General features: G+C 39.3%; 1 protein-coding gene and 1 long non-coding RNA gene across 17 annotated transcripts in view; one reads left to right on the top strand and one right to left on the bottom strand.

The window, feature by feature from the left end:
* LOC136260884 (ankyrin repeat domain-containing protein 50-like) overlaps positions 1 to 25,518 on the bottom strand; it is a 59,093-nt gene extending 33,575 nt beyond the window's left edge. For 13 of the 16 annotated variants that reach the window (XR_010703741.1, XR_010703736.1, XR_010703739.1 and 10 more), the window contains exons 1-7: positions 24,663 to 25,518; positions 24,504 to 24,601; positions 21,009 to 21,119; positions 20,540 to 20,638; positions 18,428 to 18,529; positions 15,022 to 15,120; positions 14,476 to 14,577 (exon numbers count right to left, since the gene is read on the bottom strand). Coding sequence is in view for 4 of the 16 variants with exons in the window: in XM_066054789.1 (XP_065910861.1) it covers positions 14,476 to 14,577; positions 15,022 to 15,120; positions 18,428 to 18,529; positions 20,540 to 20,638; positions 21,009 to 21,119; positions 24,504 to 24,527 (537 nt within the window). In the remaining 12 variants the exon portion in view is untranslated. Of the gene's footprint in view, positions 1 to 14,475; positions 14,578 to 15,021; positions 15,121 to 18,427; positions 18,530 to 20,539; positions 20,639 to 21,008; positions 21,120 to 24,503; positions 24,602 to 24,662 lie in introns of those variants that run through there. The other 3 variants (XM_066054788.1, XM_066054787.1, XR_010703734.1) reach the window with 3 other exon arrangements.
* On the top strand, positions 1,446 to 3,131 carry LOC136260887 (uncharacterized). The gene is made up of 4 exons (XR_010703747.1): positions 1,446 to 2,294; positions 2,357 to 2,466; positions 2,524 to 2,698; positions 2,751 to 3,131. It is a non-coding gene; the product is annotated as an uncharacterized lncRNA (long non-coding RNA).
* Positions 25,519 to 25,937: the final 419 nt, after the last annotated feature.

The following is a 25,937-nucleotide window of genomic DNA, read 5'->3' as shown; positions in this document are numbered from 1 at the left end:
TGCAACTGGAAGTATACATGCTAATTCTATCTAGGTCTTTAGCTAGCATTCATAAGAAAATTTGTCTGACAATGCATCTCATGTCAACGCATCTGGAAATTCTTCTCAAGGTTTATGTGATGTTTGCCAATAAATCAGGTATGAGTTACAGTATGTATAAGTATGATTTTATACAGTAATAACATAATAAATATTCGTTGTTAAGGTTGTGTACAAAAATATAATTTATGTATTATACTGTTCAAGGTGACTCAAGGCGCCAAATTGGTTGGCAACTACTAAACACTGGATCAGCTATCTCTGGAAGTAGATATTCTCTGTAGAAGGATCTTAGCTTGGGATACACCGTTGTCCAGAGTTTTTCATCGCGTTCAATTCGCTGTAAAGATGTTCCTTGTGGTGTCCAGATAAGAAAGTCACACCAGGGTAACTGTGTAATTTCTAATTGGCCTTGCACTTGGTAATAGTAGTTGTGTGTTTTCTTTAGCATGACTTGACCATCTGTTAAAGAACTACAAAACTGGTTAACTTCCTGGCATGCGACTTCAGGCGTCATTGTTCTCCCAGAATATGGACATTTTATTTCTAATAGACCGAATCGTCTTCCTTCAGCCTGGGTAGGATCTTCAACAACACCATCAGGAGAAGCAGCCAACCACGGATGCGTTGTACTTATATGGATACCAGTTCTACTGACTTGGTATGATGGACCAAACTGCTTGGTCATGTGAGTCACATACCACTGCCTTGCGATGTCTTCATGTGATCGTCCCCATTCTAGTGCTGGAATTGTACCTGGAGGTGGTTTGTACAAGATGGTTTCTACTAGTTTTTCAAAGTTTTTACGACATTTTATTACAGTGCCAAATGCAGATGCAGTCAGGCGTGGTCTTCTGAGCTGCTGCCATAGACTGTTGAGGGATGAATCTTGGTCCACAATTTCTCTCGTGAGTTCAGTAGCCTGTTCCACTGTGACTTGTAAAGATGTTAGGTATTCGTTGCAGATAAGCCGCAGCTCGTCTTGACTGGAGTTGGTTGGAGTGATTGCTTCTGGCCCATAATCTTTATCAGTAATAGCTGGTGTGAGATGGTATCGCTTTTCAATTCTGGCTTTCTTGTATGCATCTGAAGACTTTCTCTGGGTGTCACGCTCATGTTTACGTTTACGACGGTTTGAAAATGTCTCAGTGATAGTTGAGCAGGATCCAAACAGGCGCTTCCAAGTGCCATCCTGGACCTAAAATCATGGACAATCCTGCTGTCATGCAACGATGCTGGAATGATCCTGACTGAATCCTGTTAACTTGCTTTCCACCATCCATCTTTGCTCTGATCGACATGTAGCATTCACTCAAGTTGGTTGTGCTGTTGCTAATGAGCTGAGCTGCTTTGTTTACCAGACGGTCACCAGCTCGATCTATCTCAAAGAGAAGGTTAGGTGGCAAGTCATGCAGATTAACACTGACTGGTGTTTCTTTTGCAGCTTCTGAACACCAAGATGGATCACAATCTTTGTGGTATCCTAAATAGTGCTTTGGACCTGCTCGAAGATCATTTCGTAGCTTTGTGATGTTGTTGGTTTTAGAGTGGTTCCGAATAGCACACCTTGCACCATGTGTGATTTTCATAATGACAGATTTGGTTAGACGACCTCGTCCACGGAAAGATGGAAAGTCCTTTGCTAACTGCTCTAGTCGGCCCCGAAAACACTTAACAGCGTGATTTGCACACTCCACCTTCTCAACATCTCTGCCATATGACCAGGGCCGCCCAGAGAAATTAAGGGGCCCAGGGCAAAGAGTTAAAGTGGGGCCCTTGACCCAAGTTGTAAGGTGAAGACCAAAAAAAAAAAAAAAAAAAAAAAAAAAGGTCACAACCTGCTGGCAATGACAATAACTACCCATCACCAACCATATCTCCTTATCTATAAGCTTGCTACACTGCTCCTCTGAAAAATACTGTGACTGCTCTATTAGAGTATTTAGATCTGACTGCTCTATTAGAGTATATCGATCTTATAAACAGGTATTCAGGGGGCCCTTCATGGGGCCCCTTTCAGGCTGGGGCCCGGGGAAAAATGCCCCAGTTGCCCCCCCCCTGTGGGCGGCCCTGCATATGACTTAACTGTTGTTTGTATGGTGTGAAGAACAGAACTGTCTCCATCTCCAATTACTTCTGTATATCGAAGACCGTGCATACTCTCAGATTGTCTAAATCCTGTGGCAATAATATCTGATTCCATAGATGTAGATGATCCCCACCAGTTTTTAAAGCATTTGTGATCAGGTGGTTTGGTATGTTTCTTGTGTGCTATAGAGCATACTGCACAATACTTGTTTTTTACACCTATGTACAGAAGCTTTTTGGTAGCAGCACCAAATATAACTCCTACTCCAGAATTCGCATTGTAGGAATGCCCGTGGGACCTTTTGGACCATCCTCCATCAACTATTACAGTAATAGCTGGTATGTCATGATGGTATTGATTGTTTTGTATTGCTAATTCTCTCTCTTCTCTTCCAGCTTCCAACATGAGTTCATTCAAGTAGTCCTCAAAAGCTGATCCCAAGAGCCTCTCGATGTCGATGAATGTTGGCTTGGATATTGAAGGAACTCCAATGGTACACATAACCTCCTCAAGGTTACTATGACCACCACCTACTGACATCTGTCCCATCACAGCAGCTGCATTAGCTTCGTAAGTAGACCTGATAGTCCCTTCTGGTGTTTGTAACTCTACTTTGTTGCAGGTCTTGAACACAATTTCCTTGTTACACTTGTTGCACCTGGCAAGCAATGTACTACCAAGTCTTCTCCTATATACTTCTCTGATGAGTTCGACTGGAGATTGACAGGAGAGGGTGTGTTGTGTGATGGTATGAATGGCATCATGTAACTTTTTCAGGTTGATAATTCTACTACCAGCCAGGTGTGATGTACTTGAAGTTGGTGGTTGACCTACAGGCACCTCTGAAATTGTGCTTTTGGTAATGTGTTCAGAGCTAGTTGGTGGATACTGGCTGTGTGAGCTGTGGTCTTCGGTAGGAGTGGCACTTGTTACTACAAGAATGAATATTTTGAAATATATTTAAAGTGTATGTAAGAAATTGAATTATAATTATTTTAAAATACATTATTTAAAAGAAATTCTAGCATGGCTGTATGATACACAACGGAAGAGTCTCACCTGGAGCTTCGCTTGTGCAACACTTCGTTTTGCTCCACCTCGCATTTATAGCGTTCCTGCTAGCTGTAATAACTCGTCGCTTTGTTCGCTTTTGCCTTCGAAACGTACTACCCATTATAGAAGTATTATTTAAATAAGTCGCCGTAACTAACTGTGTTTCTTAGCGCACAAGACAACCGCTTTTTCGTTCACTTACCTTTCAAACCGAGTTATTGAGTTACGCGCGAAGAATCGTTTCCATTCTTTATTATATTGGAGGGCGTGCGCTTTACCTGAGGCACTTTAGCCGCTTGAACGCCACCTAAGGTGGCGATAAAGTAATGACGCGCACAAGAAGCCATAGCAAATACATATGACGTAACATATCATATACTACGTAATTTGTGGTAAATCAGGCGGGGCTAATTCGGCGCAGAACCATAATAAACTTACCAAGCGTAAAAACAGCCACGAATAACAGGTGAGTTGTTAGCAAAAACAACAAGCAGCTGCTGTTACACATTTCAGGTAGAATGTAACTCACCTTTACAACAAATTGACAACCTTGACAACGTGAAAACAAGCGCTACTAATAATTATTATTTGTTTCGACTCACCTTACAGCCTGTTACAAACATTATCTTTTCTCTGTAGACACGGGTTGAACAGCCACGAAACCTCGTATGAATGGTAAGCAATAGTGTCTGAATAATTCTACATATCGGTATATCATATGTCCATTCTATGGCTTCTTCGCTTGGTGCGAACGGTGAAACAAGGCTATCATCTGCTTTTAAACGCCATATATTTCGACTTGTAAATCGCTTCCACTTATTGATACGTAGGATGATTCTTGTAATAGTATGCTTTCATCATGTGAAGTATTGGAGCTAAAACTTGAGGTTATTGAGAGATAACGCGTCTTCTGTGGTCCACTAAGTACCACCGATTTCTTGGTTTGAGAGCAGTTCTACGCTTTATACTCTCTACGAATGATAGATTCCTGTATGCATAGTTTATTTGTATGCAAAATTAAGTACTAGCTTTCAATATGTCTTAAATTGAGACCATGTTGAGACACAGCAGACTGTTGTCAAGAATGCGCGTTATTGCTTTAGTGCCACCTTAAGGGTGCTAGCGGGTTTTTGAAGCCATTCAAGGGACAACCCACATAACCACATGCGGCTATTACATCATAATTGGCAATATTACGCATACCCAAAGTATCCGTGTTAGGCGGCCGTGTTTTGCGCCAAAGGAATTGGCCAAGAAACACCCTGTTTCATTTGAAAACCATCACGAAAATGATCGTCTGGGTGTCCAACAGTGACAGTAGAGTGAATTAGCCTGAAAGTTAGTGCTAGTGTTGAAGATACGTGCGAACAAGCCGAGATACAAGCTGATTTGTAGCCAACACACGTTCTTCCTGAGTTTTCTGAGTGATAGTGTACGCTGGTAAGTTATATTTGTATTGTACACCTGTTCTTAGGTAGTGACGATGTTCCAGCTGGATTTATCACACATAACAAGACACTGGCTGTGCGTTATGAGGCGTTTCCTATCGAAGAGCAGACTTGACGACTCCACAAGCAACACAAGCAACAGGAAGGTGTCCCAGTGTGTAAAGAAAAGGAACAAGAGCTTTTTTTTTCTTCAGAACTTCATTTATAACTTGTTATTTGATAAAGTTGGCATTTGTGGTTTTGTGGAATTTGTTGTAATAACTGGTCGGCGTGCACATGTTCTACACTGCATTGTAAAAGGTGATATTCTGGAATACACGGTAGTCGGATCTCTACCAAACTTTTGGTGGACCATCAGTAATAAATTTGCAAACTTTTAGCGCATGGAATTATAATTGTTGTGATCCAGCATGAAGTTACAAGGCCCGGAAGTTGAAGTTCGCTCACGGGCACTCACTCTTTGTTTTATAACTCAAGAAAGAAGAAGTGCAAAGACAAATCCCTGCGCTAAGTTTCCACAAGTTTGTTGAAGAATGTTCACAGCGAATTTGATGCCTGTGCAAGCAGCCAGTATCTCGGTGTCGATGAATCGGTCCGGACTACGACCACAATCTGTCTAACGTACGAGCGATCAGCTAGGATTCAATGGATTAGTACCTCGATTGACATCTGCTAGTACGCCATTTTGTTACTTACTTGTCACATGGTACAATCATACATTACGTAATTCTAAATTGGCCTAGGAAATGACGTATACTACAATATTCGTCTACAAAGAGTTCTAAGTTCTTTACTAGTCCGTGACATCCTCAGGGGGGGCATTGAGTTCCTCACACCACACCTTAGTCTGAACTCTTGCTCGTCTAGCAGAATCTCTCTGTGGTCTGTCTACGCTATGTCCGGAGTCACCAATGTCAGCAGAATCTTCATCAAGATTGTCAGATTTGGTGGAGTCCTTCTTATCATGGTTGGATATTGCAGCATTCGCTCTAACTTCTAACGGATATAGCCTTGTTATGGCCCGATTAGTTCTCCCATTTGCTGTATGTATATTAGCAGCTCTCACCAAATTATCGTTTCCATAAATCAAACTCTCAATAATAGCCAGTTTCCAATAAATCCTCTTACAGTCATCATGAACCAAAACTATGTCTCCCACTGCTATCTTCTGTTGGTTATTTCCGGAGGTCTTGTGGAACTCACGAAGAGAGGTGAGGTACTCATGCTTCCACCTTGAACGAAAGTGTTGCAGTAATGATGCCTGCTGTTTCACTCTTCTCTCAATACTTCTATCCTCTCCAAACGTTGGATCTACAACTTCATCCTCCTCCACCCGCCTATAAGGAAGGGAAGTGATTCTTCGGCCATAGAGGAGGTGAGCTGGGGTTATAGGTTCAGTGTCTGCAATGTCACTGGAAACATAGGTTAGAGGCCTATCATTCAGTGTTGCCTCAATCTCAGTAATTAGTGTCTGAAGCATGAGTAAGGATATGTGAGTTCGGCCTAACACTTTCTTCAATGACATCTTAGTAAGACCAACCAACCTCTCCCAAAAGCCTCCGTACCATGGAGCACGTTTTGGAATAAATTTCCACATTACTCCTTGTCTACCCAGGGATTCCTTCAGCTCTTGAGATGCTAGCAATGATGTCAACTCTTCAGCAGCTGAGAGGTAAGTAGAACCATTATCGGAGATGATTATCTGTGGTAGAGACTTACAGCTCACAAATCTTCGAAATTCCAGAAGAAAGGTGTAGGTGGAGAGATCTGTGACGATTTCTAAATGAAGTGCCCTGGTTGTGGCACAAGTAGACAGACAGATATATACCTTTTGCTCACTGTGATTCTGTTGAATATATAGGGCTCCTGTAAAATCAACACCAGTCACAGTAAATGGTGTCACATCACAAGTGCGAACTGCTGGTAGCGGTGCCGGATCAGGTGCTGGGTAGGGTTTACCAATGTGTCGTTGACAGGTTGTGCAATGCCGCAAAAGTGTTCTAATGTATTGCCTGGCTGTTGGTATCCAGTATTCCTGTCTTATAGCAGTTAGAGTGCTGTCCACTCCAGCATGAAACTGTTTCTCATGAATGCTGTACACAAGCAGGGAAGTGAAAGGATGCTTGGGGGCAAGTAAATATGGGAATTTGGCTAATTGGTCCAAAGGAGCATTATGAATTCTACCTCCACAGCGGATGAGGCCATCATGATCTAGGTAGAGTCTGAGTTGCCTTACCAGTGGCAATCGGTTAATGGGTGGCTGTGAAGTAAGGCTAGCCAGTTCCTTCCAATAGACTTCTGATTGACAGGCTTTGATCCAGCACATCTTGGCATTATGTAGTTCATCGCTGGAGAGTGGTCCATGTTGTGTTTTGGACGATCGACATTTCAAGTTGGTAATGAACCTAGTGACATATGCGGTGACAGCAATAAGCTTACCAAGTCTGTTGTAGTTAGCTGGATTGATGATTTGATGAACCCCAGTCTGACATGGTGTCGAGGCTGTAGGGATAAAGTCCTCTGCTGTGGCTGCAGTTGCAAGTAGTGGAGTAATGGGTGATAAGGCCCACTTAGGCCATTCTGTTTCATTGCAAAGCCATGGTGGTCCATTCTTCCAGAGGGTGGATGATTGTAGTGAGTTAGCATTGATTCCTCTGGTTAGGAGGTCAGCAGGGTTTTCCTCAGTGGGACAATAATGCCATGTAGCATCTGGCGTGAGCTGGTGAATCTCATTCACACGGTTGGATACGAAGGTATTCAGTTTTTTCCTTTGTTGTATCCAGTACAACACGATTTGGCTGTCCGACCAGAGGTAGAGTGGTGTTTTCTTAAGAGACAAGGAGGTGATAACAAATGCACTTAGTCTAGTAGCAACCACTGCAGCCATTAGCTTTAGTCTTGGTAAAGTCAGCTCCTTTAAAGGTGCAACTCTGGTCTTGGCCATGACAAAGGCTGTGTAACTTCCGGATCGGAGGTACGCAACTGCACCATAGGCTCTTTTGCTTGCATCTGCAAAGATATGTAATTGATCTATGGTGATTGTGTCCTCAGCTACGATGTATCGTCTGAGAATTGGTAAATTGGTAGCTTGTCGTATCTCTGTTGCTATGAGGACCCATTGTTCTTGCAGAGCTTGTGGTAGTGGCTCATCCCAATTCACATTCTTCTGCCACAGTTGTTGTAATAAGAGCTTAGCCTGAATTGTCACTGGAGTTAGATAACCAAAATATCTTTGCAGACTGCTGTAAAATTTGTCTTTTTGTGATAAGGGTATGGTGTTCAGGAAGATCTGATTTTACAGCAAAGTGTAGGGTGTCACATTTGGTATCCCATTGCAGGCCAAGAACATTGACAGTAGTATGACTATCAGCAGTATTGTCTGTTGCTGCTAGTGAATTTAGTTGGTGGCAGTTTGACGCCCATGATCTAAGGTTGAAGTTGGCTTGTCCCATGATGTGCCTTGCTTCCTTGTAGTAGCGAATGGCTTCTTGTGAGCTGTGACAACCACTAAGGATGTTGTCCACATAGATGTTAGAAAGTATGTCAGTGGTTACAGGGGAGTCTATGTTTTGCAGGTGGCAACGTAGTACGGAATGGAGCATAAAAGGTGAACTGGTAGCACCGAAAAGGACAACCTTGAAACGAAATGTTTGAAGATCACTCTCAGGGTTGTTGATGTCTGATGGCCATAAGAAACGTGCATAATCTCTGTCCTCTTGGTGTAATTTGACATGTAGAAAGGCTTTCTCTATGTCAGTTGAAATGGCAACCTTGTGAAGTCTAAAACGCAAAAGAATTGAGCACAAGTCTTTCATGAATGGTGGACCAACTTCTAGGCAGTCATTGAGACTTGGTACATTCTGTGAGCTATGGCTACTGCAGTCATACACGATTCTAATGGTGGTTGTTGAGGAATCCTTTTTCACAGCATGGTGTGGAATGTAGTGACAGTTGGTTGTTGGAAATGGAGAGTTTACCTTCTCAATGAAACCTCTTGTTACTTGTTCACTGAGGATGTTGTTGTAAGTAGTAAGAAGTTGAGGAGTTCGTGATAGTTTGTTAACCAGAGAGCGTGTTCTCCTTTCACAGAGGGTATAATTTGTTGGTAAAGGTGGATGGTTGGGTTTCCATGGAAACTTGGTGGTGTAGGAACCATCTGGTAGACGTGAAACATTCAAGTTGATATATGACTGTATGACAGAGTCAGCATTGGAGTTGTCTGTCTTCGGTGATATACCAGTAGATTCAAGTGTCCAAAACTTCAACTCTGTGGAATCTACATGTAGTATGTTAGTATGAAGAACAGCAGCTGGGGAATCAGACATGTGTGGCATGGGACCAGAGAGAAGATATCCTATCTTTGATTTCACAGCTGTTGGTCCATTGCCTCTGATGATGTGGTTTTCAACGATGCTCCAGTAGTAGTCTGCACCTATCAAAAGTGAAATGTGGAATTGTCGATCAGTGGTTACTGGATGAGCAAGAGGAAGATTTCTTAGATAGGGCAGCTGAGATATATCACTTTCTACTATGTTTAGTATAGGAGAAGCGATGGTGGGTACAATCAGAACTGATAGTGGTAGTTGTTCTCCCGAGTTAGTGACAAGGTTAATCTGGGCAACATTTAGTGTGTTGATGGAAGGACTGTGGGCTCCAAAGGTAGACAGAAAGATCTTGTCAGTTTTGTAGGGTTGGAGACCCATCTCATCCGCTAGTGACTGAAGTATAAATGAACGTTGTGAACCTTCATCAAATAACACATGGGCGGTTGCTTGGTGATTTGAGGTTGCGATAGTGGCCGTTGCAGTTTTGAGTAGGCACTTTCCATTTCCTGTAGGGAGGGAGTCAGTGTTCTCCTTGCTTCTGGAAATGGTTGTAAATGAGCTTGTTGGAGTCACCTGAGTGGGCATGTCTGAAGTAGCTGATGTAGTTGTGTTGCCCTGTGATACCGTTGCCTGGCTCTGAGGTGGTGGTGCAGTGGTAGTAGGTTTCTCCATGCAGAGGCTGGTATGGTGCTTACGCCTACAGGTCTGGCAGCGGTGTTTAGATGTACATTGTGATATCTTATCACGAGCAAGACAGTTGAAGCATAGTTTCTGTTGTTTTACAAATTCTAAACGTTTTGCAGGGTCTAAAATGATATGGCAGGCAGAAGGATTATGACTTCCTGAGCAGTACACACAACCTTTCTTCTTAAAGCCAGCACCTTGATGAGGTGAATGAGAATATTTAATGGTAGTGCTGAAGGAAGCAGTAGGAAACTGATGAGTAAGGTGACTACTAGTAGGGCCAGATTCAAAGATCCGAATTTCTGCTTGGATGGCAGCTTGTAAATCTTGTAGTGTCCATTCGGATGTTGGGTGGGCTCTTGCTAGATTCTTCTTGGTTTCAGCTGGTAACTTATTAAGAATGATTGGTACGAGTAACGTTCCATAGGAATTTGTGTTTGTGCCCAGTGAAGATAAACTGCGTATATGGCTTTCTATGGTGTCGTGGAATTGTTGAAGGTTTCCCAAAGAATTAGTGGGGCGTGGCATATCCAGTAAGGCTTGCATATGTGCATTTACAAGTTTGTCAGGCTGGCCAAATCGGGTTTGTAATAGTGTCACTGAGTGTTGGTAGTTAGAATTCGTGAGTGGAAAGCCAGCAATTGCTGTTGACGCGTCACCTTGTAGTTGAGCTCTTAAGTAGCTTAGTTTCTGCACGCCAGTTAGAGTGGGATTAGAGTGGACTGCTGCATCAAAACAATCCCAAAATGACTGCCATGCCAAAGGGTCACCATTAAACGTTGGTATGGTGAGTTTGGGAAGGCGGCTGACTGTATAACTGGGAGAAACTGTATGAGTAGGTGTGACATGCGTTGTAACAGCTGGTCGAGTGAAAGTAGGTGGGGACACTAGTGGTGCAGGTGGGTGTGTTGACTGTGTTGTATCACTGACTACTGGTAATGTACCACTCACCTCTGAACTAGTAGTTGAACTAGTAGCTGAGCTTGTAGCTGGAGGTATTCCACTAGTACTCACAACTGAATTTGTAACTGGGGGTGTGTCACTTGCAACTGAAGTCAACTCTCCTGGAGGGTGTGCAGGACTTTGTTCTAATGTAGTAGGAACATCTGTTGTTGTGACAACTGGTTGTACTGGTGGAGTAGCAGCTGGGATATTACTCAGTAGAAAGTTCAATTGTGCAATATGCTCGTGAAGGGTAGTCTGTAAATCTGCTGACTCAATAACATCTGATTCGAGCTCTGACTCTTCTTGAATAAGAGGTAGGATCTTAGTGTCTAATTCGGCAATGGTGTCCTGCTTTCTTTGCAACTGTTCCATGTAACTGGTGAGCGAGACAATTTCTTTAGCAGTAAGGGATGTCTCCGCTGCTTTCTCAAGTAGGTTACTCGTGGTAGCTATCACCTTCGTGAGGTGCGATCGATGACCGCCTCGGGAGAGACGAAGACGCTTGAGTTCATCCATCGAAGAGTACTCGTGCAACTAGATTGTGGAGAGATTGTACGACAATAATTGTTCTATACAGGTAACTTGCTTGCCTTATTGGGTACCGTTATCTTAAGAGTTTGCCACGGTACCACGACTTCTTAATAGCGGGTTACAATTGAGCAATAAGGTTAAGCAGATGATCACAGCACCAAAATGTCGATGAATCGGTCCGGACTACGACCACAATCTGTCTAACGTACGAGCGATCAGCTAGGATTCAATGGATTAGTACCTCGATTGACATCTGCTAGTACGCCATTTTGTTACTTACTTGTCACATGGTACAATCATACATTACGTAATTCTAAATTGGCCTAGGAAATGACGTATACTACAATATTCGTCTACAAAGAGTTCTAAGTTCTTTACTAGTCTGTGACACTCGGAATAAGAAAAATGTATGGGTTAACTTTGAGGGACTGTAGCGCGTGAATGAAACAAGGTACAATCTTATACTTTGGTCTCAGTATAGTAGAAAGTTAGGTCAATCTTCGAAGTAGTAGTTTAGATTCCTGTAGCTTCCTTTTTGCCTGTATCAAAGGTAAAAACAACAGCATTTGTGTGGCTTCAAAAAGGCGCTAGCACCCTTAAAACAATATTGAACAGTGGGTATGGTGACTCCTTTACAACACTGGGCTGTGAACCAATAGCAAATTAAAATGTACATCATTTACAAATAAGGACATAATGTACACATGGGAGCTTCCCATATTGACAACACTAATAGTCAATTGTGTGGAAAGTTTATAACACATCACAAACACATTATTCTTATCACACCATACTATCAAGAGTTAATAATAAGAGAGGAGAGTATCTAACGCTGTATAGGCCTGTAATAGATGATTGCGCAAAAGTTAAACGGCTTCCTTTCCGTGTAACGTATAGGCTTCTAGTATTTGTTCGTTTCCTTACCGCAATTAGTTTAGCCGCACCATGATGAATCCTCGAGAATATTCGAAGACTGAACTAAAGACTGAGCTGTATGTACAGGGAACAGTGCTCCTTCAATTGAAGAATGCTCAAAGGTAGGGTAACATGGCGATGCAGTGAAAATTCAAAGCGATACTCCACCTTTGGTTTAGTGTTTATTGGTTTTTCAGACGCTCTCCCCCAGAGTTATCTTCGAGGTTAACAGACACACTTCTTTAAGCAACAGAGTGATGTTCTTCGTGGTGAACATGAACATCGAGTTGAACACACGCCCTTGTGTCTGGGATAGCCTTTGTGGTTAAATGCAAAAATATACTAGCCAGTCTGTATGTTACGCTGAAAAGAAGCCATTTAACTTCTGCGCAATCATCTGTTACAGGACTATACAACGTTAGACACTCTCCTCTCATATTATTAACTCTTGATACTATGTTAAGCCCAACTTTGTCACAAGATCTGCCAAAACACAAAATTGTTGTGGCACTGGAAATGATGAGCACATCAGATGAGAAAGTGCACAATTTGTGTTAAAGTTCCAACCTGGGGTTGTCCATAATTTATAACATTCAAACAGAACACTGACCATCAATGTCATGTTATCTTCACACTTCAAAATGACAGAGCATGTAAGTAAAGATTTATGACAGAGAGTCAAAATAGGGATTTGTGGTTTACATTACCACCCCAGCGATCCCTTCTTGTTTTGTGTCTTTTTTCAGCGATCCCTATTTTTTATTCATCTATATTAAATATAATTTATAGAAAGTTGTACATACACGTTACTGATGCATGCGAGATATAACGTCATGATAATTATCATGATCGTGACATGTTGCTTCCTATAATCGTGAAAGTAGCAAAATTTCACAATTGTTTTTAAAAAAATTAATTTATTAAGGCTTTACAGCACAAGTGCTAAACGTTTGTAGGACACCTGGTCCTACAGCCTGTCAGCCTTAGTCATCACCTCAATAAGTACTAGGAAACTAACGCTTTTAACAAGTTGCTACAGAATTATAAAATACATATATATAAATTAAAGGAATTTTCTACTGACTGATTGACTGAGTAACTGACTGATGCCTTCAGACAACCGTAACTCAATAACGGCTAAGGCTATGAGCTTGATTTTTTTGCTGTTCAACATCACTTCGGCCTGAGAGGTCCCTTTTGGCATACTGCAGTACGTACAATGCATTCTTCATGGACTTACAAGTGTCCTCCTTTGTGTCCCATTCATCTTTGCTGACAGTGAAAAGTGTTGATTTGGTGGTAGCACGTGATGGCTTCCCTTCATAATGGAAATTGTCCGTATTTTTCATAGTGGCTATTTTGTAATGGGTTGAACATAGTCGACAATGAAACGTAATGGATACTTCACTTTTCAGACAATAATTGATATAGATAGGGAATGAGGTGCCATTTCAAATACGGTATGCCAGTCATAATAATTATTTACAAAAAAATGTTAACAAACAAGAACACAAAAATTCAGAATTTTCAACTAGAGTAGGGACTATAAAAAGTTCGATAAAAAGTACTGAAACAAGCTGGAGTAGTACACAATATTAAATCACAGTAAAACAATAAGAAGTTTTATATCACTTTACAGCACTATCGACATGCATGCTACACAGCAAATATAGTACACTAATATTTATGCTTGGTTCCCAATATATTAATTATTGTCACATTAGTTGTCCTGCATGTAAAGCAGCAAAAGTTTTGTTTGTTCTCGTTGAAGTCACTGGTAGGGTAGATGCACTGAATAATTGAACTACATTCCTGTCAAAACCATGCAGCAAGATGGCATAAGGAATCTCATGCTCTTTAATAATGTGACGTCACCATGTACTCTACATAGCTACATGAGCAGTGCTGGTGTTTAATGCTTTGGTCTGGCATTAAAATGTTTACTGTGGAAATGGTCTTGCACGTAGGGCAGGTACCAATGCCAGTGATGGATAAATTGTAAACCAGTTCACTTCTTGGTACACTAATACACTACAGTGGTAGACCACACGTGTGTGTTAAAATTAATACTACACAACAAAACACTCTAATACAACAGTCATGCTACAGAAGCTGTTGGCTGATGAAAAATTTATACTAGATACTGTCATAGTCTTCTATTCTCTTACACTCATCAATTAAGATCACCAAGTCTCTTTGTTGATAGCTTGTACAGGGACCAGTGGGTGTGACACGTAAGCCATTTCTTTACACAGAGGAAATGAAATCTTTGACAAATATAATTTTCCGTCCCATGGTGATTGTACATATTATTAAAGTGATAACAAGGTTAAAGATAACTCTGAATGACAATTCATAGCTTACTACTGTGTGATACCACAAACACATCTACTCTTACATTAATCAACACACTCTCACTTCATTACTATACAAACACTTTACACACCTTATTGACTGCATTGATGTCTATGGATCCTGTATTGAGTAGATCACTGGCCACTTCAGTACATCCTCCATGTAATGCACACATCAACATTGTATCCCCATCCTGTGGTAACACACCATCACATCAACTATCCCACACTAGTAATACCTGCCATCCACATCTCTGATTACATAATCATGAAAGTATAAAGATTTATTATTGTGTTGTTACATAACAGTACAATGAGGTAACAGCTGGTACTAAACAATACAAAGGGTTTGTGGCCACTCTACATGTCACACTACATAAATTACTTGCACACTTCTATACTCTTTGGAAATACACTCAAAGTTTGAAGTGACAAAACAGAACTTGGATATTGTCGGATTAAGCCATCACTACTAATTAGATAATTATACAGTCACAAATATACTAGATCACTGTATCTATCCCACACATATCTAAATTCCACATATAAATATATTTGACACATCAACTTGTTGTTTACAACATGTCACTACACATACAACACCTCTTGAAGTGTTACCATGAATGTACATTTCTTACACTGTCAGTGATCTTGATATCTGCACCTGCTGTGATTAATGCACCTGCTAATTCTTCATTCCCATCACGTAGGGCTATATTAAGGGCACTCTGACCATTCTGTAACAACACACAAGTGATACAACACATCACCAAATGTATACCATAACCAGTGTTGGGAGTAACGCGCTACTTATGTAACGCGTTACGTAATATTATTACTTTAGTGGTAACAAAGTAATATAACGAAATACGCTATAAAAACAGGTAATATAACGCAAGCTACTTTACTTACAAATGTAACGCGTTACCTAAGTAATATAGTTACTGTAATGAATCTAATATTATGTAATATTATTACTATAAGTAACGAAGTTACTAATCTCGTTAGTTATCCTTTGAGTAATGCCTAGCCACAGCGAAGTAACGAGGCCTACTGAATGAAGCTTATTCACCAGGTTCTTACTTATAACCAAAATTTGCATATTGTCCAACAGCGCAATCATGTCACGTGATAAGGTGGTAGTTTCACACGTGACAGCTTAAGGCTGTGGACACAAAGTAATATAATATGTAATATTATTACAGTTACTTTATTTAATGGGTAATATGTAACTGTAACTAAATAGTTCAGTTGCAAGTAATATGTAATATGTAACTAGTTACTTTTACAAAGTAACTTGCCCAACACTGACCATAACTATGTACACAACATAATATTATACTGACTATACTAACATGTTTACACTAATAAACAATTAATGTATACACAATCTGGCTAAGTGTCCTTGTGTTACAATTGTAAACTGTCAGTAATCACTGACCAATTGTCATCACCACAATAAGTACTAGGAAACTTACATACAACACTTAGCTACACACTAGAAATGTTTGAATAACAGACTCAACTTGGATTAAATTATTTTACACACTCATACAATTCCTAACTATTGTCAGTGTCTACAGTTAACCACCACCAAACACTCCAGACAAATAACACTTAACTGGTTTAACTGGTTACGGTTCATCATGTAGGACTGTCATTATAGCCACAGGTCACTATAGTCTATGATCTCAGATTACTCTCAGACTGGGGTTAGCCAGCCAGGTGGCAGAGGTCATCAGATCTTCTTCTAATAATACAAAAGCAATGAAACAAGGGAAGTCATCTACACCAGCAGCTATACTAATGGACATTTAATTTCTACTTCAATCATAAACAGCCTGTCGGTAGTATGGAAGTAGGGATTAAATGTCCACTAGCAGGTGTAGATGACCTTACTTGTTTCATTGCTACTCAAATGCGAACTTTATAATCTTTCCTCATACTTGTATAACATCTATGGTGTAAAGTAAGTAGGAACCTATACGATAACCAAACACTAACACACGTTAGTAGTCAGTAACACATTTCTTATAAGTTATTGTGGCTACACCTAATGATGTCTATAAGTAGCAAAACTTTTTCTGGGAAGTGGGCATGGCTCCACTTAATCTTACGGACAACAACACACTTTTACTGATAAATGAGTAGTCATGAAATTAAGCTGAACTTCTAAGCTATGACACGTATGCTCATATTGATGGTTTCACATGCGATCCTACCCAAGTCAGACCCAGATATTCTATAGACCAAATCAGATTCCATTAACTCAGAAAAGGTGAGCTGGTTGGTCAGATTATACCACAAAATACTCTAATACAACAGTCACTACACTACAGAATAAAGTGGTTGGTCTATGACAAATATGGACACACAATCACAAAACATGTCACAGTTCTTCTGTTTGGGCTGAGCATGAGCAGCAATAATATCGACAGTGTGATACATCACTATATTCAATAACAAGGATGATAGTGATATCAGTGCATATAGATTCACATTGAAAACATGATTATCAGTTTTTTTAACCCTGGAGATCTTTATTAGTAATGTAATGCTACCTTATTGTCTGAGTTGTGTAATGGAGGCCACACCACCACAGCAAACAGGCATAGAAGTGCTGCTTGTATGGGACAAATCACAGCTACACAATAAGGCAATTTTACAAAATATCCACTTGGTAAAGTAGTTCACAAACTATCAAAATAGTAGTCACTATCGTGATATTTGCTGAATAGCAACATTTTCCCCTATCACTCAGCACTGCCTTCAATTCATTACATCATATCAATGAACAGCACACACTGGTATATATTATGTATTGACCACATGTTGTCATGGATATACGTGATGCGTGTATGTAGCATAACGTATGACAGTATTTCTCAAACATCCAATTTGAGTGAGTGGTGATTGATATGAGTAAGTGTTACTAATCTGATTACATTAGATGATTTACACTCAACATCATCATTATCAGGACAGTAGTGACCACCCTACATCATCATCACTATAGTAACATGAAGCCATGCACAAATGAAAATTTTTGACTGCATAAACCCTGGCTGGCTATGGTACATTTTAACATATCCTAGCTTAGCCTCAATGTGGTAGTGGCGCTGGTTTCTTTTATATAAAATTTCAGCCCAAAATCAATTATGGGAATGAATATTAACACATCATATTTACCAGGACTGGTTTTGCCATGAAAAACACTCTAAAGGAAGTGTTGTGTTATCCTAGCTACTCTATCAGTTGGGAAACATCTATTTAGGGTGAGTATCGATCGTGATACTAAAATGGCAGTATCACTTAGCCCTAAGTACTAGTGCTATAGATTATTCACAAACATTTCATCACATCTTTTCAATATGGACCGTACTCCCTTTTAAATAAATGGGATAACCACTCCACAGTGAAACTTACCCCAGCAGACATGTAGTAAACTTCATAAACAGTCTGAAACAGGTTTAAAATACTTAAAATGACTAAGACATCACAAATGAACACTAACCATCAATGTCATGTTATCTTCACAACTCTACTTAGTTCAAACACTTCACAGAGTTAAGAGGTACAAAAAAAAAATTTTGAAATTGAGATGCGTAAATATGGTCTGGCTTAAGCCAACACAGAAATTCAAAGAGAACACAGAATACAGTCTTTGAGAGATAATACTATCTTAAAACAATATTGAATAGTGGGTATGGTGACTCCTTTACACCATGCTAAGCACCTAAACAATTGAAATAATGTGTATTTGTTTCAGCTCATTGGGGTATTATTTGGTACACACTATTGAGCTTGTGTTAGATGTAGTAGTGTGAACTAGCCAAGTTTAATAACCCAAGTTATAAACACTTTGGGCCAATCTGGGATAGTGTGAACAAGGTGTAACAGAATACTCCACAAATTAGTCAGATTGTGTAAGAAATAATCAAAACATTTTATAATACTCATCACCCATCACAATATTACACTATTAACTACAAACTACTAATACACATCAACACATGTGTATATACATGTGTAGTTATAACCCACCTCATTATCTATAGCATTGAGGTCTGCTCCTTTATCAACTAACATCTTTACTATCGCTGGGTGATCATTCCTAGCAGCCATCATCAGTGGTGTCCTCCCCAACTACACATACACAAGACAGTGACACACATCATGTAGTGTTATTAGGTTTAATGGAGACAGAGGACACATTGACAAGTTCTATGCAATTTATAGTCCCTCGGATGATATGACCTTGGTTACCCACAATTACAGTAATCACCTCAACCTACAGTCTCAGTGGTTAATTCTGGATAGCCCCACCCACGTTGTCCTTGGGTCTCTAAATAGTATAGAAACCTTGTCAGTGTATTTCAACTATGACTTAGTAGCTAGTATGAAATGTGTACACTTCATGTACATGAGTACTACACACATCAATCACAAAATACTCTAATATAACAATCACTACACTATTACAACACAACAATCATACACAACCAACACTGGGCTGTGAACCAATAGCAAATTAAAATGTACATCATTTACAAATAAGGACATAATGTACACATGGGAGCTTCCCATATTGACAACACTAATAGTCAATTGTGTGGAAAGTTTATAACACATCACAAACACATTTATTCTTATCACACCATACAATTTAATGACTGATATGTTAAGCCCAACTTTGTCACAAGATCAGCCAAAACACAAAATTGTTTGTGGTTCTGGAAATGTAGGGCTGGGTCTGGCCAAATTGGGTTGAGTGGGCCATCCATGGTTGGTGGTAGGTAGTGTGCTTCACACATTACGTTAAAAAAATTAAAATTACCACAAAGGAAATGTCATCCTGAAGCATATTTAGCTTATTTTCAGTCTGGGATAGTTATCTGACATTTAGTACAATTAATAACTATGCTGAATTCGTTCATTAACGGCTGCATGTATAAATCTAAGCTTATTGGCCAGTAGCTAGATGAATAATGACGACAGCACTCAGTTACTGTAATAGTGGTGTGGCCTAAATTGTACCACATAGACAATAAGACACCCACAAATACCTCGATGCAGAGGAGGTTGGTCACGCGTCATAATCCTATGATGCAAAATTATGCAACCAAGCATTGTTCGATGTGTTAAGGCTTGTTTAGCAGCTAGGAAAGCAGTACATTGTACTGAGGAGGTTTGTAATATCACTGGCATGCTCTGGTATGGATATACAATCCGTCCTTTAGAATATTAAGAGGTGTGAAGGTTGAAATAGTTCAACCCTTCCTTTGAGATCACGAGATGAGTGATGATGTGTGACCAACCTCCTCTGACCTTGATGCATACTCCTGCCAAGACTTTTCCATAACACTCCATGTTTAAGAGACTGGTAGACTTGTAGCACAGTATCTCAGTCCTCGAATCTACTTCATGCAGTACAGACTAGTGTTTAGTATAGTTTACAAGAAGTTTGGTAAGTTCGAGTGTAAGTTTTACCAAACGAGTTTTACTAAAAAAAGCAGCAGACTTGCATGCATAATTGTGTGGCTTCTCATACTGTTAGTCCACTAGTGAAATTAACTGTAGTTTGGAAAATACTGGGTGGGCGATGCCATCGCCCACCCAGTATGGCCTACTTGGCCCCCCTCCAGTGCTGGCCTTGAGCACATCAGATAAGAAAGTGCACAATTTGTGTTAAAAGTTCCAAGCTGGGGTTTACCATGCTTCTGGTAGACTCCATGACAAGTACACTCTGATGACACTTTGGCTGGTGAAAAGAGGACACACGGTGGCCAATATTTCAGCTGGCTCAATGGTTTGTTGCTACGATTCTAGTAACTTTTTTACTAAGCACCTAAACAATTGAAATAATGTGTATTTGTTTCAATTCATTGGAGTATTATTTGGTACACACTATTGAGCTTGTGTTAGATGTAGTAGTGTGAACTAGCCAAGTTTAATAACCCAAATTATAAACACTTTGGGCCAATCTGGGATAGTGTGAACAAGGTGTAACAGAATACTCCACAAATTAGTCAGATTGTGTAAGAAACAATTAAAACATTTTATAATACTCATCACCCATCACAATATTACACTATTAACTACAAACTACTAATACACATCAACACATGTGTATATACATGTGTAGTTATAACCCACCTTATCTGTAGCATTGAGGTCTGCTCCTTTATCAACTAACATCTTTACTATCTCCAGGTGATTATTACCAGCAGCCATTATCAGTGGTGTCCTCCCCAACTACACATACACAAGACAGTGACACACATCATGTAGTGTTATTAGGTTACATGGAGACAGTCACTCTACACAATAACACTTCCATCACATCACTGACTTGTAATATTATATTAACAGAACTTTTGTAGACTTTGCTGTATCATAGTTGTAATATCCACTGGTCAGTACTCTCTAATACATTACACATATACAGGTTGTGTGTAGTATTAATGTGTGAAAATCATAATTTAGAGATTTTGAAAATTAAACCACCATAAAAATTTTACATGTCTAAATAAAGCACACTAAATTACCAGTACTTTACAATCTAGTCAACATTTAGGATAAAAGAGTTCTTTATAGTTTCCTTGTATCAACACACCCAGCTTACCCATGTCCAATTAGAAGGGCCTCTTGTGTTGATGTCCAGTTTTGTTATTAAATTTTGAACTGTAGGAACATCTCCATCTTTAGCAGCTGTTAATAACTGCTCCACTTCTTCCTGTAACAACAGTCACTTGATAAATATTATTTACCAATGATAGACTTTTCATTGAATTTTACTGTATATTTTCACATTTCCATGCTAAAACAAAATTTTTCACAATTTAATTTTCACGCATTACATACTGGTTGAATAGTTTCTTGACTAATTAAGACAAAAATAGTTGTTCATGATTAGTGTTGTTTTAGTACAGCAAATTCATTTTAGTTTAGTTCTAGTTCTAGTACTCCAATTCTGTCATAGTTTTAGTTAGTTCTAGTTCTAGTACCCCAATTCCACTAAAGTTTTAGTTAGTATTAGTTCTGGTACCCCATATTTCTGTAATTTAGTTAGTATTAGTTTCATTTTAGTTAGTGTTAGTTTTAGTGTTAGATATCTTCACATATACTAACCTTGGTAGCACCCCCTAAACTTACAGAAACTTTAGATTTGGTGTTTTGATGTTCAGCACTATTTCCACTTACCATTGTGCACAAATGAACAAATGCTCTAATAGAACTGAGCTTAAATAACCTAAATAGGCAGAATTAATGCTGAATAGCAATGTTTCAGAGGAGGTTGGACACGATACAAGCACTTCTGAAATTTATTTCTGTTAATTGCGTAATTCTTATATATGACAAGGAGTAAGTGATAGAAGAAATGTTTAGCAATATCCACATCATGTTACCTTGTGTTTCTTAAGATGAACAGCAAATTCTTATTGTAAGGCGGGTGTGTGAGTTTCTAATTCTCTTTGTAAGGCCAAACTAGCGGCGTCCGCTCTTCTTTTTCAATACTCTGAGAGGCTTTGTTAGCATGCACATTGCTTTCTTCGACAATCATTGTGTTTAAATACACGTACATAAGGCGTTCCTATAGTATTACACCTGGATTCCACCCAGCGAATGCTTACACACATGATCCTGTAGATTTCAAGAGAAATTTACGTGCCTGGAGTAGTGGGGTTGAATGGGGTTGACCGGCTGAATAGACTAAACTTGAAGTGCACTCTCAAATGGTATTTGTGAAAACTTTCGTGGACGCTTGGTTAAACTTTCAATACAATATGTATGCACTCATGTGTGCATGTCCAACCTCCTCTGACAATGTTTATGGTAGCATTTGCAGGCATTTGCAGGCATCACCATCTTCAAAGAAAAGTGTTAAGTGGTTATAGTGTACAACACCCTTTTATGTAGGATTGCTTGAGAAACCTTTTAGTTAGCTCTAGTTCTTGAACTAAAAGTTTTAAAGGTTTTGGTTTAGTTCTAGTTTTTGAACCAAAACTTGAAAGAATTTTAGTTTAGTTTTAGTTTTAGAACTAAAATAGACCACAATTTTAGTTTAGTTCTAGTGTACTAGAACTAGAATTAAATTGCTGTACTAAAACTAGATTTAGTTCTAGTTCCTTAGAACTAAAACAACACTATTCATGATGTCTTGTGTGTTCAAGCTCATATTGCACAATGACTACTACCGAGAGTTCATAATTTTTTTTATATTATTAACTCTTGCTACTACAGATATAGCCTAGCTTATTATTTTAAGTCAAACATTTTACAAGCAGTCAATTATTGATTGTGTTATTACTGACTGAGCTGATTTACAGTGCCATTTACAGTTCATTAGGAAATATTAAAAAATTATTTGTGGCAGCAGCCAAATTTCCTAAGACACGCTAAATCTCCCTATTTAAGGCCCAAAACGTCTTGTACCAGGTATCATGTGATCATTTAATTAGCATAGCAGAGCACCTCTGTATTTTGAGTTGGAATTTTAAACAGTTTTCCATGTTTTTGACTGGGCCATGAGTGACCATACTGTCAAACAGTTTTAAACTCAAAGGTGAAACCTTTGGAAAAAGACTCAGCAAGTGAGGTGAGTGTGTGAAATCCAGTGGTGTTATTACAAATGTTTATTGTTTATTTTCAGTTGTTGTGAAATCACTGGTGGGGTGCATTGTCTGGAGAATCTGTGCTGAGCACCAAATTCACTGCTGGATACTGATTACTTAAGAAATGAGAAGTGATTTCGATGATGAATTATTGCTGAACTAGTACACCATAAGTTGAAAGATTGGTATCATGTTATTCAACAATGGAGCAAAGATATAGTAGGTTCTTATTGTACAGTAGGCTACACTATAGCATAGATATATTATAAGCTGAGGTAAACAGCAGCATTGTATCCACATAGCTAGCTAGTTGTGCTGTTCAAACATTTTTTTTTGTTAAGACAAATGCACATGCATGAGCCCCATCATAAAGATGGTAGGCTTCACAGCTACATGGGGGTGGGTGGCTGCATGGCTTTCTCACAACCAGATCTGTTTCCAGGTTGAGAGATCTGTTATATATAGTAACACTGGACGCCACGTTTGAATTTCACCCATAGTATCGGTAGTGTATGGAGTTACACACTCCCTTTTCCATAGGCTCCTGATCATACTATATATGGTTAAGGTTACGGGATACTGTAAACCCACATGTACACTATCAATCATTTTTCATGATTAGGGGTTTGATTTTTCTTAATACATTGTTATCAAATATTTATACATTCTTAACTTCTCATTAATCGACATGGAATTCAAATGTTGTTATGGAAACATGAGTTGTCCCCATGTTAATTAGTGAAAACTATGAACCAAAAATCAGACCAATGAAGAACCATGAGAACTTACTAACAATTCTAAGGTTTGAAGAACATCACTTGTGAGGGACTGACAAGAGGATTTGTGAATAATGTGTATAGCTGCTGAAATATGACTACAATATGGCCTAAAGCAAGACACTGTGATCACAAAATTAATTTTAAATTGATATCACAAGCACTATAAACATTATTTCTAACAAATGGCTCCGTCAGGACCTAGACAAGAAGCCAAACTGGTAGTCTGTTTATACAAAATGTTAACAACTAGTTTGACAGTCCTGATTTTTGGTTCAGGAAAATATCACCATTAGTCAGCAAAACTATGCATGCGCTTACAGGTGTGCCAGTTGCTAAGTGTGTTGTATCTATGTTATCTTGTACTGTTACGTGTGTTTTCTTGTACCTTGTACCTGTCCAGTCAGCACGCTATGATTCTTCCAACAATTTAAGCCTGTTACCAGCTGATACACAACACAACAACACCAAGCCCGCCTTAATTACGTAATAAAATTTTTGTTTGACAGTCGCTCAGTATCCCGTAACCTTAAGTGAACAACCCTTGAACTATATACAAGATGAAGTAGTATCACAAAAGCACACTCCTTGCAATTAATGCATGGTTATATATGCTGGCCAACACAATTGATGGGTGAAAGCTTAAAGAGTATAGACTGCCCGGATCATGTACAATATTTGAGTGGAGACAGGTACTATTAGAACAGAAGAACAATACAGTTCACTCACTTCAACTGGCGCCAAGGACGCCATAAATGGTGCGTGAGACGATGAACTGATAAGAATTCCTCTATATCACTTCTCGGCCTAGGGTTGATCACCTTCGACTTCGGTCACATAAGGAGATATAGTTGGTGGAGGGCAGCTATATTGTCAGCAGGTAATTACCTTTTTTTTGGGTCTTCACTTACAGCTGGTCTGGCCCCCTCACTGGTGCTTGCTACTAGGGGTAGTCACTCCACACTGCTAGTTGTTTAGGCCATACCTATTTGAAAAATTGTTGCTCGGATTTTTTAAGGAAAAGTTAGGGTCGGTAGGTCGGGAAAAAAAGAAAAAAACAACATTCCATTATTGACAACGAATTGTACGAGGGTACACAACAACAGCTCCTTTCTTCGCTATAACAGATAACCACGCATTAGCCGCCATTTAGGCTACAAGTCCACCAACATAACAATCATGTGAGTTTTTTTTTTTTGGTCTTTTATGAAAAGAGGGTCGGTCGGGTCCGAGCAACAACTTTTCAAATAGGTATGGCCTTACTTGCGACTGGGATCAAGAACTTTGATCGTCTATATTTTCCCTTGATTTCACATATAAAAGCCTTGATTCTTGACCAAAATAACAATAACAAAAACCTACTAAATTCTCCTGTTGCTAAAAGTTAGCTTTCCAAAGGTGCTTGGTTACCACTAAAGTCTTGATTGCTTGATTCACTGTACAAAAACCCCCTTGATTGCATTGTCCCAGTCATAAGTGTTTTGACAGACAGCATATGAAATAGTCTGGCGGCGCCCGCCCCTTCGCATGGAGTACTCTATGCATAGATATTAGAGGCGACCTGTATTCGATAATACCGACCTACGACGGTAAGTATCGAAATCATCGCCTACACGATACTTTATTGAAGTAATGTAATAAAATACTGATACCGCATTGTGATGCGATATCCTAAAATTTAACGAGATTTCAGTTTCTCTCTCTCGATATATCGCACATCACTAGTATATCCAGCTTGGCACTAGTGCTAAATGTTGCATCTAGTTGCTTGGCAACAGTGCCGGTGGCCAGGTAGATGGGATAGTGGCAGGATGGACTCTATGCAGTGTTGCCAGTTTGGGACATTTCCTTCACCTTCATTGTACTCTGAAATGATAACACCAATATGTGGTTACCATGGTAACATGTTATGGGTGGGGAGGTGTGTTACAGCATTGCAAACACCATGTTAAATTTGTCTCTGGCACTGTAAATTTTAAAGCTAAAAAGCTTATTCATTTAATTCAAGCAATATTGATTACTAGTGGTACCCGTGCAAAATGCACGTGATACTAAGACAATTGTTATGTCCTATTGTTTGACTACATTAAATTTGAACATTACTAATGATCAAGGAGTAATCACATCATTACATACCAACAAAGACATGATTACACATAGCTA

This window comes from Dysidea avara, chromosome 7 (genome assembly GCF_963678975.1).
Source record: "Dysidea avara chromosome 7, odDysAvar1.4, whole genome shotgun sequence".
In the NCBI taxonomy this organism is placed as follows: domain Eukaryota; kingdom Metazoa; phylum Porifera; class Demospongiae; order Dictyoceratida; family Dysideidae; genus Dysidea; species Dysidea avara.
Note: the sequence above shows the minus strand (reverse complement) of the source record. Positions and strands in the feature narration are given on the sequence as shown.